Source organism: Panthera pardus, unplaced genomic scaffold (assembly GCF_024362965.1).
Source record: "Panthera pardus isolate Hobbes unplaced genomic scaffold, ASM2436296v1 HiC_scaffold_269, whole genome shotgun sequence".
In the NCBI taxonomy this organism is placed as follows: Eukaryota; Metazoa; Chordata; class Mammalia; order Carnivora; family Felidae; genus Panthera; species Panthera pardus.
Window position 1 is genome coordinate 16,745 of NW_026526842.1, and position 17,490 is coordinate 34,234.

The 17,490-nt window shown below is 36.0% G+C and overlaps 1 protein-coding gene across 1 annotated transcript in view; it reads right to left on the reverse strand.

Moving 5' to 3' along the window:
• Positions 1-1,961: 1,961 nt before the first annotated feature.
• The window catches only part of EFCAB13 (EF-hand calcium binding domain 13), a 99,388-nt gene continuing 83,859 nt past the window's right edge, over positions 1,962-17,490 (reverse strand). The window contains exons 18-23 of the mRNA XM_053891235.1: positions 17,190-17,261; positions 13,434-13,583; positions 11,864-11,914; positions 8,126-8,269; positions 6,264-6,335; positions 1,962-2,110 (exon numbers count right to left, since the gene is read on the reverse strand). Of these exons, the coding sequence (XP_053747210.1) occupies positions 1,962-2,110; positions 6,264-6,335; positions 8,126-8,269; positions 11,864-11,914; positions 13,434-13,583; positions 17,190-17,261 (638 nt within the window). The remainder of the gene's footprint in view (positions 2,111-6,263; positions 6,336-8,125; positions 8,270-11,863; positions 11,915-13,433; positions 13,584-17,189; positions 17,262-17,490) is intronic.

Here is a 17,490-nt window from a genome sequence, read left to right on the forward strand (position 1 = left end):
CAATCGGCAAAATGAAAAGGCAACCTACAGAATGAGAGAAAATATTTGCAAACCATATATCTGATAAAGGATTATTATCCAAAATATATAACAAAGAATTCACACAGCTCAATAACAAACAAGCAAATGAACTATTTTAAAAATGGGCAGAGCAATAGAATAGGCATTTTCCCAAAGAAGACATCCAAATGACCAACAGGTGCATGAAAAGGTGTTCAACATCACTAATCATCAGGGAAATGCAAATCATAACCACAATGAGATATTGCTCAAACCTGTTAGAATGGCTATCATCAAGAAGACAGGAGATAAGGATTTGTGATGATGTGGAGAAAGGGAACCCTCATACACTGTTGGTGGCAATGTAAATTGGTGCAGCCACTATGGACAATAGTATAGAAATTCCCCTCAAAATTAAAAATAGAACTACAATATGAACCATCAATTCCCCTTATAAGTGTATATTCAAAGGAAACGAAAACAGGATCTTGAAGACATACTCCTGTGTCTATTGCAGCATTATTCACAATGGCTAAAATATGGAAACAATCTAAGTGCTCATCAACAGATGAATAAACAGAGGTAGTGTGAAAATATACAACAGAATATTTTTCAGCCATGAGAAAGAGAGAAATCCTGTCATTTGCAACAAGATGGTAGGATCTTGAAGTCCTTATGCTTAGAGGAGATAAGCCAAAGACAAATGTTGTATATATCGCTAATATGTGGAATCTAAAAAAGCCGATCTCACAGAAAGAGAGCAGAATGGTGGTTACCAAGGCCTTAGGGGGTGGGGTGATTGGGGAGATACTGTTAAAAAGTACAAATTTGCAGTTAAAATGAATAAATTCTGGAAATCTAATGCTGTGCTGATCTAATACTGTATTACATAATTGAAAGTTGCTAAGAGACTAGATCTTAAATGTTCTCACCACAAAAAAAGAAATTGTGATAATTATGTGATGTGATAGAGGTGTTAGATAACATTACAGTGATAATTATATTGCAATATATAAATGTATCAAATCAACACATTGGACACTCTAAACTTACATAATGTTATTATATGCCCATTATATCTCAATTTTACAAAAAGGAAAAGAAAAACTCTGTGGAGGTGGAGTGGTGGGAAAAAAAAGCTCTAAGTCACTAATATTGAGGATGAAAATGAAGGTATCATTACAGATGAAGCAGAAATCAAAAAAGATAAAAAGCAGATGTCAAGGACAACTTTATCCAATACATTTGAAAAGTCAGACGAAATGGACAAATTCCTATAAAGACACAGCCTGCCAAAATTGACAGGAAAATAGAATATTTTCTTGGTAATACCATACAATTTCAGAAATTAAATCAATAATCCAGAATTTTTCCATAAATAAAACTCTAGGCCCATAAGGCTTCACCTGTGAGTTCTGCTTAACATTTGAGGAAGAAAAAAATCTCTTACAGAGAATAGGAAAGTAAAGAATATTCCCCAACTCTTTTGAAAACATAGCAAAAATGATATTCAACAATACCAGTCATTAAAATAACGCAGCTATTTTGTACATTTATAAACATCTGCTTCCTTGAGCCAATGCCACAGGCAACACCCCCTGAGGTATTCCTGGATATCAGCATAGTTTACCTTTCAAAGGGTTAACACGTGGCGAAGGGCCTCACGGACTCTGTTGTACTCTGTGCATGGCATTCTGATTGAATACTGCCCGTGCCAGTCAGTTCACAAAGTGACCTCATCTCCCAAGTACCACCACCCACAGGGATAAAGTAGGCCCAGACTCACCCATCTGTTCAGTTTCACAGAGCTCAGGCTTGGCACACTATGATGGCACTGGTGCTCACCAGTCATCTCACTGCAGCCCCCCCCCAGGGTGCCCTCCATTGCTGTATACCCCATCCATACATCTCCCATCCCCACTGGTAGATGATGGCCTTTACAACTAGATGCGTTCAGACTACTAACCATGTTCAGGTCCATGTCTTAATACTTCATCAAGTAAAACATTAGCTGCATGAAAGTCATTGTTCATCAATAATGCCTTGAGGCTAGAGACATCAATTAGATCATTCTGGAGAATTTGAATAGTAATGAAGAGTAGCTGTGTAACTGAGAAAAAAAAAAAGAGCAAAAACATGCTTCAACAGCAGAAATAAGAGTACATTGTTCACTTTCACTTAATGGGCTTGAGTTGCATAAAAGAACTTTACATGAAATTACTAGTAGTTTTAAAAACCATTGTGTATTATAAAAGCCAGCAGTTACTGAACACTAAGTGCTGGAGACTCTTCTGAGTACTTCTACTTTACCTATTTAAGTCTATTATTACCTATAATAATTCCAAGATAGGCATTATTATCCCCATTTTTCAGATGAAGGAATTGAGGTTAGTGAGATTTAAAAAAAAAATTTTAATATTTATTTTTGAGACAGACAGACAGACAGACAGACAGACCATGAGCGGGGAAGGGTCAGAGAGAGACAAAGATGCAGAATCTGAAGCAGGCTCCGGGTTCTGAGCTGTCAGCACAGACTCCAACGTGGGGCTCAAACTCACTAACCGCGAAATCATGACCTGAGCTGAAGTTGGGCGCTTAACCAACTGAGCCACCCAGGCGCCCCGAGGTTTGTGAGATTAAGTGATTTACTAAAGAATATACTGGTATTAAGTGGCAGGGCCAGGATTCAAATCCAGGCACGATATTTCCAAAGCCCATGCTCTTAACTACTGTGCCTTTCAAGTAGACGTATGTAACTGGTCAACCATGATGCCTACAGCTACATAATACTTCATATGTGGACCCTGAAATAATTGTGAAGCATTACAAAGAAGTTTACATCAAAACTTTATTGCCTTATTTCACTTAAAGTTATGTTACAGAGACAAAATAAGAAGAAGAAGAAGAAGGTGCTGTTTCTGTAAGTCGTGCTCTTTATATTTATCTTATAGCCCCACAAATCTTGACAGCCTTTGTCACTTTCCAATGCCTTCAAACAGTTGTGGTTGTTGATGCTGTTTAATTTAGTCCACATTTTACTAGTTGTTCTCAGCAGGAGTGTTGGTTTCACATAAGCTACTCCATCACAGTCAGAAGTAGAACCAGGTAACTCAAGCTTTATAGGTAAATTTGATGCCCTGCTCTGGTTGAAAATTACTGTTTAGGTTATTACTTTACTACAAAGCTATAGTGATTAAGACCATGTGGCATAAGAATAAATAAAAATCAATGGAATGGAACTGGGAGTCTAGAAATAAATCCATACATTTCTGATCAATTGATTTTTTACAAGGATGGCAAAACCATTTATTTAAGGGGGAAAAGAATGATCTTGTCAACAAATGATGCTGGGGTAACTGGCCATCTGCATGCAAAAGAATTAAAGTGGACTCCCATCTCACACCACATACAAACATTAACTCAAAATGAATCAAAGATTGAAATTAAAAGTCTAAAACTATAGGGGCGCCTGGGTGGCGCAGTCAGTTAAGCGTCCGACTTCAGCCAGGTCACGATCTCGCGGCCCGTGAGTTCGAGCCCCGCGTCAGGCTCTGGGCTGATGGCTCGGAGCCTGGAGCCTGTTTCCGATTCTGTGTCTCCCTCTCTCTCTGCCCCTCCCCCGTTCATGCTCTGTCTCTCTCTGTCCCAAAAATAAAATAAAAAAAACAAAACAAAACAAAACAAAACAAAAACGTTGAAAAAAAAAAAAGTCTAAAACTATAAAATTCTTAGAAGAAACATTAGTATAAATCTTAATGATCTTGGATTATGTTTAGACATGATATCAAAAGAAGTGACAAAAGAAAATATAAACTGGATTTCACCCAATTTAAAAACGTTTGTGCTTCAAAGGACACCACCAAGAAAGAGAAAAGACCCATAAAATTGGAGAAAAGATTTGCAAATCATCTATCTGATAAAGCTATAGTATCCAGGATATAAGAACCCTAACAACTTGACAAATAACCCAATTTTAAAATAAGCAAAGGGTATATATCTCTAAATGGCCAGTAAACACATGTAAAGATGTTCAAAGTTATTAGCCATCAGGGAAATGCAAAACAAAACCACGGTGAGATACTTGTGAGACTAGGCTAGAATAAAAAAGACAGACAATGTAACAAGTACTGACAAGGATTTAAAAACTTTTTTTAAATTTTTTTAATGTTTTTATTTATTTTTGAGACAGAGACAGAGCATGAACGGGGGAGGGGCAGAGAGAGAGGGAGACACAGAATCGGAAGCAGGCTCCAGGCTCTGAGCCATCAGCCCAGAGCCTGACGCGGGGCTCGAACTCACGGACCGCGAGATCGTGACCTGAGCCGAAGTCGGACACTTAACAACTGAGCCACCCAGGCGCCCCAGTACTGACAAGGATTTAAAGAAATGTACAATGCTGTTGGGAATGTAAAATGGGGCAGCTGCTTTGGAAAACGTTCCAGCAGCTCCTCAAGTTGAATGTAAAGTTACCACGTGACCCAGCAGTTCCATTCCTAGGTAGGTACCTGAGAGAAATGTAAATGTACGTCCACACAAAAACCTGTACTCAAAAAAAATGTACACATGTTCATAGCAGCATTATTCTTAGTGGCCAAAAAAGGGAAACAACCCCAATGTCTATGAACTGATAAATGGCCAAAGAAAATGTGGTATAACCACAGAATATTATTCTACCACGAAAAGGAATAAAGTACTCATTTATATTATAATACAGGTGAACCTTAAAAACAGTATGCTGGGGCACCTGGGTGGCTCAGTCGGTTGAGCGGCCGACTTCAGCTCAGGTCATGATCTCATGGTTTCGTGGGTTCGAGCCCCACATCGTGCTGACAGCTCAGAGCCTGGAGGCTGCTTCGGATTCTTTGTCTCCCTCTCTCTCTGTCCCTCCCCCGCTCTCTCTCCCTCAAAAATAAACATTAAAAATTAAAAAAAAAAACCAAAACAACAGTATGCCAAATGAAAGAAGCCAGACACAAAAAACCACAAATTATATGATTCTAGTTATATGATGTTCAAAAATCAACACAGATAGAAAGCAGACTAGTGGTTGTCAGTGGCTGGGGAGAGTGGGGAAATAAGCACTACAGGGTATAGGGGTTTTTTTGACGTGATGAAAATGTCCCAGAATTAGAGTGTGATGGTTGCACAACTTTGTGAATATACCAAAAACCACTGAATTGAACACCTTAAAAGGATGAGATTTGGGGCTCCTGGGTGGCTCAGTCGGTTAAGCGGCCGACTTCGGCTCAGGTCATGATCTCGCGGTCCGTGAGTTCGAGCCCTGCATCGGGCTCTGTGCTAACCGCTCAGAGCCTGGAGCCTGTTTCAGATTCTGTGTCTCCCTCTCTCTCTGACCCTCCCCCGTTCATGCTGTCTCTCCCTGTCTCAAAAATAAACATTAAAAAAAATTTTTTTTTTAAAAAAGGATGAGATTTTATGGTACGTGATTTATATCTCAGTAAAAATGTACATTTGATAAATAATGCCATTGATTATAAAGGTGTTCTAATTTTAGAGATATTCAAACGTGAAGAAAAAAAGACATTTGTTTCCCCAACGCATTTAGAAATACATTGTTGGCAGGGGTGTCTGCATTTGCGGAGAGTTCTTTGGTAGGTGTTCTCTGTAGACATGAGCGTTTAGGGAAAGATGCTGGTGTTGAAATGGTTTCCCTAATTTCAAGGAGCACGAGAGGAACTTTGGGGACAAAGACCAAGCAATTGTCTTTATGCAGCAGGGGCAAAATGATGTGGTTAGGCCACAGAAATGACCTGGTAGTAAGAATGATACAGGGATTAATGGCCCAAGCATTTAAAGAAACTAGATAGATGAAGCTAAGATTTCTATAAATGAAATCAATGGCCAGTCCATTTGGGTAAACCTGAAAACTCCAAAGGCCTGTCTTGAGACAGCACAGAGGGTAGTGGTCCTTCACCCAATTTCCACACCTGATTTAATTCATAGATCCAGAACCCCTTGAGTGAAGAAAAAATTATCTCCTCTTGAGGAAGGACTTTATATTAACAGCAAAGGTATTTACTGTGTATCTTCTTCAACCCTGTTTTATTTCTTTTCCCTCCTTTATAACTTTGCCCCATTTTCACTTGTTTTTTTTTTATATCGCATAAGCTGCTTGAAATCCTTTTTGACACTATAGAGACTACAAATTAAACACTTGAAATCCATTTAGTGATTTTTTTTTAAATGTGATTTCATTATCTTTATTTTACAGTCACTTCTTTAAACTGGAAGTATTCACTTACCTACGGACTCTTTGAAAGGTGGACTTCCTTTAATTCTTTCAAAGAAATCTTTTAAATTCACCTCATTATTATCTGGAAATATCAAAATCAAGCATATTGTCATTAAAACCCTGATACTCAGTCAGTACACAAAATAAAGGCTCTGATTAACAATACCTAAAATCTCATTCTACCTTATTTTCTCTCTCAAATGGCTGAAACTATTTCAATGTAATTTTTCATACTTTCAGGAACCACACCTATTGATCAGTTAATGATATTAATAGTTCACTTTTTTTGACTTCTTACTCAAAAGTAAGAACTTAAAATAACTTTTGAGTTCCTTATGTATACTAAGTATCCTTTTATGATGCTTCACATTTATTAACTAAAATATGCACAAGAATTCTATAACATGCTTGATGTGCCTATCCTTAAAAGATGAAAGCAAAGAGAAATTAAATAACTTGTCTAGGTCACAAGAGCCAGAAAGTGCTCGAGGCTGTATTTGAACTAAGGCAGTCTAAGGCCAGAGGTGACAATGTTAACTATTGGGACACACACACACACACACACACACACACACACACACACAGGAAATAAAATGCAGTAATGTAACCACAGCAGAAAATATAGGGCTATACCTACAACGAAAAGACTTTAACTTATAACAAAATGGCAAGCTGGGTAGCACAGGAATGATTACAAATTCCTAAAGATGCTGTATGAAATACTTTATTCTATAAATGCATTATCAAGTTGTATGAAAAGGAAATAATAAAACGTTAAGTGGGCACAGAGATCCAGAGGGGAAAACCAAGTGAATACTAAGCCTACAGCTATTTGGGGATACATATTAGATCCAAAAGCAGCAAGGTGCTTGATTTAAATGTTCATGCATATTCATAAAAGAAAACTTGGGTCCTGCTACACGGAGAGTTTGAATTTAGATACCAAATGAAACTGGGATGCTTAAAGAATTTCAATCCAGTGAAAGGGAGATTAAAATATTATATTCACTGGCCCATGTAAACACCAGGGTGACCTAAATCTTCCCAATTTTGAGAGGCAGTGGGTAAAAAAGATCACCTGTGAAAAATCTCCTGCAACTCATGTGGGCTTAGGGTCTAAATTTATACCACTCTCATGATATGAAAAACTCCAGGTCAAAACATAAAAATTGATTGAGGTCAATAATAATCTATGGCAAAAGCAATAACCAATCAATGCTGGGGAGGTACTCTTAAACCTAAGACATGCTCATGGGATTCCCATAGAAAAAACAAGCTGGTTAAGATAAACCCCAAATAAAAAGCCACCTAAAACTGGTAAAACTCACCAGCTTCTAGAAGTATTCCCACACGATTTGACACTTAAGAGTGGATGTAAATAGGAAAGGAGATCAAGTTCACAATACATGAAGTCAAAGATGGAAAACAAAGATAAATATGTGACCACTTGGAAACAATGATCAAGACTAAATAATTATTCTTCTGAGATGTAATGAAACTTTGGGTATTTCCTTTGGTTAAAAAAGCAGAATGGGACAAGCAAAATAAAAGGTGAAATTGGGTCTCCTCTGAAGAAAGACTGCAGATCAAAATGAAGCTGCTGATGTCATGTCTTTGTTTTATTACATAATGGTATTTTCCCACCCATGCTTACAAGAAATGAATGCTAATTATCTAAATAAGCATATGTAGAGTATGAACAGATAGATATGGTCAGTAAATAAATTAGCAGACTATTTTGGCTCTAATTTATATCAACCTAAGCCTCACTGCGACTGCCTTTAGCATTTTACCTCCATATAAAACACTCTAAAACTGGTTCCTATAAACAGGGAAAAATGAGCAGAATCTCAAGCCAAAAAAAATGCTCACCACCGATGTCACAATATTTAAGGGCTTCACTGACGTCCTCCTCAGCTAAATTAACATTCAAACTTTTCAGGGCATGCTCCAAGTTACGTATGCCAATCTTGCCATTATCAACACTTGTCAAGATATAAGCAGCTTCTTTAAATGCTACAAAGATAAATATATATAAGATACTATTATTTTAAAAAATGCAAAATAGTTTGTCCAGAGTCCACTATAGGTGAACTCTCAATTTAAGTATATATATTTAACTAAAATCTCTGCAGAAAAAAAGCAAAGTATTTTCTACTTGTAACTGACAACCTATTTATTTCAAGCAGCATTTAAAAAAATTAAGGGCGCCTAGGTGGCTCAGTCGGTTAGGCATCCAACTTCAGCTCAGGTCATGATCTCATGGTTCCTGGGTTTAAGCCCGCATTGGGCTCTGGGCTGAAAACTCAGAGCCTAGAGCCTGCTTCAGATTCTGTGTCTCTCTCTCTGCCCCTCTTCCACTTGTTCTCTCTCTCTCTGTCTCTTAAAACTAAACATTTTAAGAAAAGAAAAAAATTAAACCAAAAAATTATGCAGAATATGATGGGTTATCTGAATCCATTAAATACTGAGTAAGCTGTGACCCTTTCTTAAATAATAGTAACGTCCTGTACATGTAGATCTAAAGACTTCTATCAACTGATGAAATAAACGCAAAAAAAATGCTAAAATTTGAGATTAAGGCTCTTGATCTCCAGGGCCACTACCAGTCTATATTGTGCTTTTGTGTGAATTGAAAAAAGGTACCCCTTTCTATGTATCAATTACAAAGAGGCATACCTTGCTCTAGGTAGCTGCAATCTAGCATTGGTGGTCCCAGCCTGGAGAGCACAGTGGAATGTAGAATGCATTTCAGTCTCTACTTGTACCCTCTCAACCAGGCATCTTTGTGCAAGCACAACCCATACAACCAAATGTAGTCCTGTTGATACCACACCAATTTAAAATATAAAACATGATCATTACTGGGAGTTTCAATTTTTTGTCAATACCATTTCTCACCCCATTTCTCTCTCAACCCCAAAATGAAGTTGTCATGTAAGTTTCCATAGTCTGAAAATCGTTGCATTATACTAACAGATCTAAACCTTCAGTTGGAAAGAATACCATAATACCATTTTAGACCTATATTCATTTTTACTAACATTTATTTTATAGCTACTAAGACCAACAATTCAGCCCTCTTAAAGAGTTTCCTTTAAATTCCTTGAAGACAGGGACTGAATTTGTCATGTCTGTAAATAAAATTATAATACATTATATAGTTGGTACTATGAGAAAAATGTGTGCCAGATATGAGCACTGAGCACTCAGATATAAAGCACTGAGACAGTTCACCTAACCTATAACTCTGAAAAGTCTTATGGGTTGAGGAGTGATGTTTGAGCTGAGTTTGGGGGAAAAATGTGAATTTGTTTGACAGAAAATATACAGAAAGGAAACAGCACATGCAAATATATGGAACCAAAAGCACATGGAAGATATGGAACCAATTTAAATTATAATAAGTAATATGGCTACAGAATAAATACAAATGCAGAAGTGATGAGAGATGAGGCTAATGAGATAAGACAGATTTATTGTCATTCTTTAATTCCATAAATATTCACAATTATATAAGTCAATAATATAAAAGATTTGAAACAATGCCTAGCACAGTAAATATCATATAATATTAGCTATTAAATTAGCTATTAATAAGGGGCTTCTGAAAGCCAAAACTGTGCTAGGATCTGGAGAAACAATGCTAGGACTTGTAGCAAAATGAAAACATGGTTCTTGGCCCAATGATGCTTCCAGGCACGTAAGAAAAAGAATCATTAACCAAATAATCAAAAATATGACTAGAAAACAACCATATTTTAACATGGGCAGAAGACCTAAATAGACATTTTTCTGAAGAAGACATACAGATGGCCAACAGACACACGAAAAGATATTCATCACCAATCTCAGGGAAATGCAAATCAAAATAACAATGAGATATCACCTTACACGTGTCAGAATGACTAAAATCAAAAACATAAGAAGTAACAAGTGCTGGCGAGGACGTGGAGAAAAAGCAGCCCTTGTGCAATGTTGGTGGAATGTAAATTGGTACAGCTGATGTGGAAACAGTATGGAGGTTCCTCAAAAAGTAAAAACAGAAATACTATTTGACCCAATAATTCCACTACTGGGTATTTACCCAAAGAGAACAAAAACACTAATTCAAAAAGGTATATGCACCCCTATATGTTTATTGCAGCATTATTTACAACAGCCATGATATGGAAGTATCTCAACTATCTATCAATAGGTGAATGAATAAAGATGTGGTATATTATGGAATTTGACAAAACCATGGAAAAGAATGAGATTTTTTTTGCCATTTGCAACAACATGGATGGACCTAGAGGGTATTATACTAAGTGAAATATGTCAGACTGAGAAAGACAAACACCATATGATTGCACTCATATGTGGAATCTAAAAAACAAATAAAAAAAAGAAAAGCAAAATCAGACCTATAAATACAGGAACAAACTGATGGTGGCCGGAGAGAAAGGGGGATAATGGGTAAAATGGGTAAAGGAGAGTAGGAGATACAGGTTTCCAGGAATGTAATGACTATGTCATGGGAATAAAAGGCACAGGAAAGGGAATATAGTCAGTGATATTGTAATATTGTTGTATGGTGACAAATAGCTATGTTTGTGGTGAGCATAGCGAAATGTATAGAGAATCACTACACCTGAAATGAATATAACATTGTGTGTCCACCGTACTCAAAAAAAAATTTAATGAGAAATTATATTATTTTGGTCTTAATGAATTAAGATAATTCAAAGTTCTCTAATATTTTTGCTACTTTTTTTCCTAAGTAAGCTCTACACCCAACATGGGGCTTGAACTCATGACCCTGAGGTTAAGAGTTGCATGTTCTACCAACTGAACCAGTCAGATGCTCCTACTTTTGTCACTTTATAAGCTAAAATATATTGAGCATTTCTAGTGTCATTTAAAAAAATATTAATGGGTATTTATAGTATGAAGTAAATGCTATGAAAAAGACATAGTTTAATGAAAGCTTATAATAAAAGAAGCTGACCTCGACTAGCAGATAATGACAGGCTCCCTAGAGGAAATTGACATTCATTCAATTTTTTTTTTAATGTCTATTTTTGAGACAGAGAAGGAGACACAGAATCTGAAGCAGGCTCCATGCTCTGAGCTGTCAGCACAAAGCTCAGCACAGGGCTCAAACTCACAGACTACGACATCATGACCTGAGCCAAAGTGAGACACTTAACCAACTGAGTCACCCAGGCACCCCATCACTCATTTGAAAGATGAGTAAACATTAACTAGGCAAAGAGTGTCAGGGAAAACTATTCCAGGGAACAAAATACGCAAAAGCTTTGTAGTTGGAGTTCTAAGGAAATGAAAGAAAGCCAATGTACTTGAAAATGCAGAAAGCAAGGGTAATGGTACAAAATTATGCCAGAGAGCTAGGACATGCAGGATTTTGATCTTTAACAACAATGAAAAATGTTTAAAGAGTTGAAAATAGGGGGACATCACACAATCAGATTACTTTTTTGAAAAAAAAAAATTACTCTGGCTGGAGTGGGAAGAATGGACTAGGAATCCATTGGCACCTGGCAATGATCCTAAAAAATAACTCTTTCATAGGGAATGCTTTCTTGTATACATATATAAAGTCCTTACCATCTGCTGTTGGTAGTTTCAGATTTGAAGACAAAGCCTCTTTCCTAAAGTCTGCAAATTTAAATAGAGAGATTATGCCATAAGGAACGGCATCCTGATTTTACCCAGTTTGGAAGAAAACCAATGGATAAATTACATACTTCATTTCTCAATAACATTTAGCATTGACCATCCCCTTCTTCTCAAAATCCTCCACTAGCTTCCAGAATAACGTTCTCTACTCATCTTCCTCTTACTTCTTAGACTCCATGGATTCGTCAAGCTCCACCAAGCTTCTTAAATGTGGCTGAGATTCTAATGTTACAAATGCTTCCTTTATCCCTAAGAGAACAGCTTAATCCCCAGGCTCATATATTCAATAACATGTTTAATTATTATTCTGAATTGTCCTTCTTTAGTCCTGCCTGCCTACCTATCTATCTAATTCTGGAGCTTTTCCTAAGGACAAGGTGCAGTTATACCCTTCATCCTATACATTTTCCACAAAAATGCAAATTGATACAGAGATCTATTTGAGGGACAAGTGATAGAAACAAAATATGTCCATTTGCATAGATGGACCACATCGCAGTTAGAGAGCAGTTTAGAATAACTCACAACTAGTACAGGTATTACCTTGAAGCAAAAGGAGGTTAGAATCAAGATACATTATATTTACATTAATTTTTAAAATGTGATCCAAGCAGGATTAAAAAAATATAACTAACCTATTAAAAAGTACTTTCAAAATAGTAGGTTTGGCACTTTTACAAGATAACTCTAAAACAGAAGTTCTCAACCTGAGCAAAATTACATTTGGGGCCAGCTAATTATGTGGGGGAGTGCTGTCCTATACATTATAGGGTGGTTAGTAGCATCCCTCACCTCTACTCACCAGATCCCAGCATTCCTCCCCCATCAGTTTTGACAATCGAAACTGTCTTTGCAGATTGCCAGTTTTCCCTGAGACACACATCTGATCTCATTTTTTAGCTGAAGTTAAATTTAAAGGCAGGAGATGGCTTTCCAAGTATTGATAAAACCCATCTGGGTATATCCCAGATAAGAATATGGATGGATCAGGTAAATTCTTTGTAAATAGAGCAAATAGCCAGATCAACACTTACACAGAATGTTATATAGACCAATGGTTTAATTGTTCAACAATAACTTGTATTTTTCAAAGAGCCTTTCACCTAAAAGAAAAAGAAAGCTAGACAACTATTAGGACCTTTCTAAAATTCATAAAAGGAAAGGGATTAACTTTGAAATGAAATTACTCTAGAAAGAAACATTTTAAAGCCATATGACAACATATATAAATACTTTCAGACCAAGTTTACAATGCAGTCCAAGAGATCATCCAGGAATTTGATATTGTAATAACTAAATCTCCGTGAATATAGAATATAAGATATATCTCTAAATCTGATCTGTAGTAAATTGCATTTCAATACATTTACAGTAGTATTTAGGAACTAAGTATTAAGATTTAATTAATTAGTATTTGGTAAAATATTTTAAAACCTTGGATAAAATTTTAGAAGAAATTTTTATTACAAGTTGCTGGTTATCTGCTCAATCAACTCACCGTCGAGCAAGGAATCATCCAACACTTCTTGAAAACTATTATCAGTGAAGTAAATTCTATTGGTGTTTCCAAGTACATCTGCATAGTTGTCCTTGCCAGACTGATCACTTTCTTCCATACATTCCAATGTACTGATGATGTCATTCAATGCTACAAACACAGAGAATATACATACAACATGTAATTCAGTCCATGGATCTAAATTTTTGGAACATAACAGTAAAACTGATGGATTCTTCCAGTTTTGCACTGTCCAAAATGGCAGCCACTACCCACATGTGGCCATTTAAAAAGGTAGAGCAATCCGTTCTCCACTATAGTTTTCTATAGCCCCTTATCTTTATTCTTAAAATTATTTTGTTAAAACTCTGGGTTCTGCGTGGGCTATTCCTTTATGAACAAAAAAGTATGCCAAAGTTTCTCTAGTGATTCTATTAACGAGCTCACCATTTCATAAAAAATACCCTCCGTTCGTCACAACTGCTCCCAAACTCCAATCCTTCCCTTTCTACTTTCTTTCCCTACACCCCTTGCTCCTGTCAGCTCACTTTACCCAATTTAGAGAATCAGCAAAGCCTATTATGTTTAGCATGATAATATCAAACATCTGAACTAGGAAATCCATGACTGACCACCCCCCCCTTAATTAAAACAAACAAACAAAAACCTCTTCACATTTCTAAAGTACATGTCTAAAAAAATAATCTTTCAGAATTCATTAAGAGAAATATATAATAAATTACTTTAAAATTAGCTAATTTATGTGAAAGTATAATTTAATATATTATGTTGTTCCATGAGTTAGTCATTAGTCATTGGTAAGAAGTTTCAAAAATAGGCCATGTGAGGAATGGTTGAAAGGAAATCTGAGTCCAGAGAAAAGATGATTCAACGTAAAAGAAAGAAAATATAAGAGCTCTCCTCCCATCCCTGGAGGGCTACTGACGGGGAAGAGTCCAAATGTTAAGTTTGGGAATGGAATTATAAGGCAGGATTTCCATCAAATATGTGGAACAATTGACTAGTTCTACAGCTGTCCAAAAATTATGGAATGGGCTGCTTCAAAAAGTCATAAGGATTTCCAAGACAAACAGTAGGATGAGTGTACATTACGATTAGCCTGTCCCTGAAGCCCACTAATGTGTTTTTTAAATTTTTTTTTAATGTTTATTTCTGAGACAGAGAGAGACAGAGCATGAGTGGGAGAGGGGCAGAGAGAGAGAGGGAGACCCAGAATCTGAAGCAGGCTCCAGGCTCTGAGTGGTCAGCACAGAGCCCCACGAGGGGCTCGAACTCACAAACCGCGAGATCATGACCTGAGCCAAAGTCGGACGCTCAACCAACTGAGCCACCCAGGCACCCCTAATGCGGTTTTTAAATAAACATGTAAAAATCGAAAAAACTCCGTATCTAATTAACACAGAAACTATCAAATCCTCTACTATAGACCTCATTCTCTGACCACAGTAAACTAAAAATAAACAACAAAGAGAGGACAATAATGAAATTCAAATTCAAATTTAAAATTTTTAAATTCATTTAAAATTTTTCAAATAATTGCTTTAAAATTTAAGGTTTTTCTCTTAGGCAACTCTTACATCAAGGAGAAAATCAAAATACAACTGAATATGCTTAGAAAAAAACAAGAATAAAGACTTTGATAAACCAAAGTCTTACTGAAATGAAAATTGATAGTCTTAAACATTTATTTCTCAGTAAGAAGAAAAAAAGTAAGTTCATAATTTAAACAACTTAGAAAAACTACAAAATGGACAAAAGGGAACAATAGAAAGGACATCCTAAAGATAAAAGCAGAATTTTTTTTTTACTACAAATAGAAACACTAAAGATAAATCTAAGATGTAGAGCTTTAAAAAGAGAGATAATTAAAAGATCTGCTAGGAAATCTAGAAGAAGATATATATATATATATGTATATATATATGTGTATATATGTGTGTATATATACACACATACACACACACACACACACACACACACAAATATATATACAAATTTAAGAATGAGAAAATAACCAGACACAAAAAAATCAAAAGACTTATCACTGCATAGGATTGTACTAATATTCCCAAAAAACACTTGAATAAAATAAATTTCCTAGGAGAATAAAAATTACCAAAACTGACAAAATAAAACAGAGGATGGCAATAAGCAGTCCACCAAAATCAAAGTCAAAGATGAATAATAAACTAGAAAAAAAATGGCAATAGACAAGACAGAACATTAATGTCCCTTATATATAAAGAGCTATTTAAAAAAAAAAAAGAGCTATTTATAAATTCATATGAAAAAGACAATCTAATTAAAATAAAAGAAAAGCATATTCGACAATCATATGAAAAATGTTTTACCTCACTAGTCATTAAAGACATGCATATTAAAACAATAATAGAATTCTTTTACCAGCAGAATTTTCAATAAATAATATCCATTACTGATAAAAGTGTGAATTTTTACAAACTTTTTGGAGGATAATTAAGCAGTAGCTGTTAACATCTCACATCTGCATATATTTCAGTCTAGCAGTGTGACTTCTGAGGGTTTTATCCCCCAGGAGAACTTTATGCACATATATACATACAACAATGCTCATCAAAATGTTTCAGTGGTGAAAATTGGCAAATTTTCAGATTTTTAATTGGCAAATATCATCAAAAGTGTTGTGGATAAAATGACAGTACATGCCCCAAATGGAATATTATTGCAGTCTTTAAAAAGAATGAGGTTGTAAAAAAAAAAAAAAAAAAGAATGAGGTTGTTTATGATACAATGGAACATGGAACAATATCTAAGATACACTGTTAATTTCTTTAAACCTGCAAGTCGTGGAATATTATGGACATGGTAATTTTATTTTAAATTTTTTTTTTAACGTTTTATTTATTTTTGAGACAGAGAGAGACAGAGCATGAATGGGGGAGGGGCAGAGAGAGAGGGAGACACAGAATCGGAAGCAGGCTCCAGGCTCTGAGCCATCAGCCCAGAGCCTGACGCGGGGCTCGAACTCACGGACCGCGAGATCGTGACCCGGGCTGAAGTCGGACGCTTAACCGACTGAGCCACCCAGGCGCCCCCATGGTAATTTTATTTTAATTAATTATTAATTAATTGATTGATTTATTTAGAGAACAAGCAGGGGCAGAGAGAGAAGGAAACAGAGGATCTGAAGTGGGCTCTGTGCTGACAGCAGAGAGCCCAATGTGGGGCTTGAACTCACAAACCATGAGATCATAACCTGAGCCAAAATCAGACATTTAACCAACTGAGCCACCCAAGTGCGTCTAATTTTTAAATAATATCAGAATACACAAATATTCATAGATTCAAATAAAAAAGGCTAAAGGGATATTTACCACACTTTAACAGGGATATTTCCAGAAGGTGACATTACATGAGCCTTGCACTTTATATCTCTTACATTTCTGGTCACTAAATTTTTTTATAACAGTTTCAAAATTACCATTATTGTATAATAAAATGTCCTTACTTTAGCTATTGGAAAACATCATAACCTTGTGATTTTCCCAATCTTTTCCATTCAAATACAAATTCTTAAATGAAAAACAAATGTAATCAAGTTTGCCATAACTGGAAGAGTTCAAATGTAGATGAAACAAACATTTGGCACAGATACTACAAAGAAGATCTGAGCACCAAATATAATGTTTGGCTACGTGACCTCTGGATGAGTCCTGTGTTATTTGCCATTCAACAGTTTTACCATAAAGTTCTTACCAACAAAAGTGGAAAATTTCTGAGTGTCCTTCAAAGCCTTCATACAGTCTTTAACATTCACCATGTTGTCATCTGTAAGAGAGAGAGGGGGGGGGGGGAACAGACAAGAATCCCTGGAAAACGTAATATTAAAAAGCTCATATGAAAATCAAAACCAGCATACAATTTCTTTACTTTACATACAAGATACTTGGGATTCATTTTCACCCACTGTGCCTTGCAATTAACCTTACAAGATTGTAGACATACTAGTTCTGATTCTACCTGTAAGGCAACTAACCTACTAAGAAAGTTGTAAGTC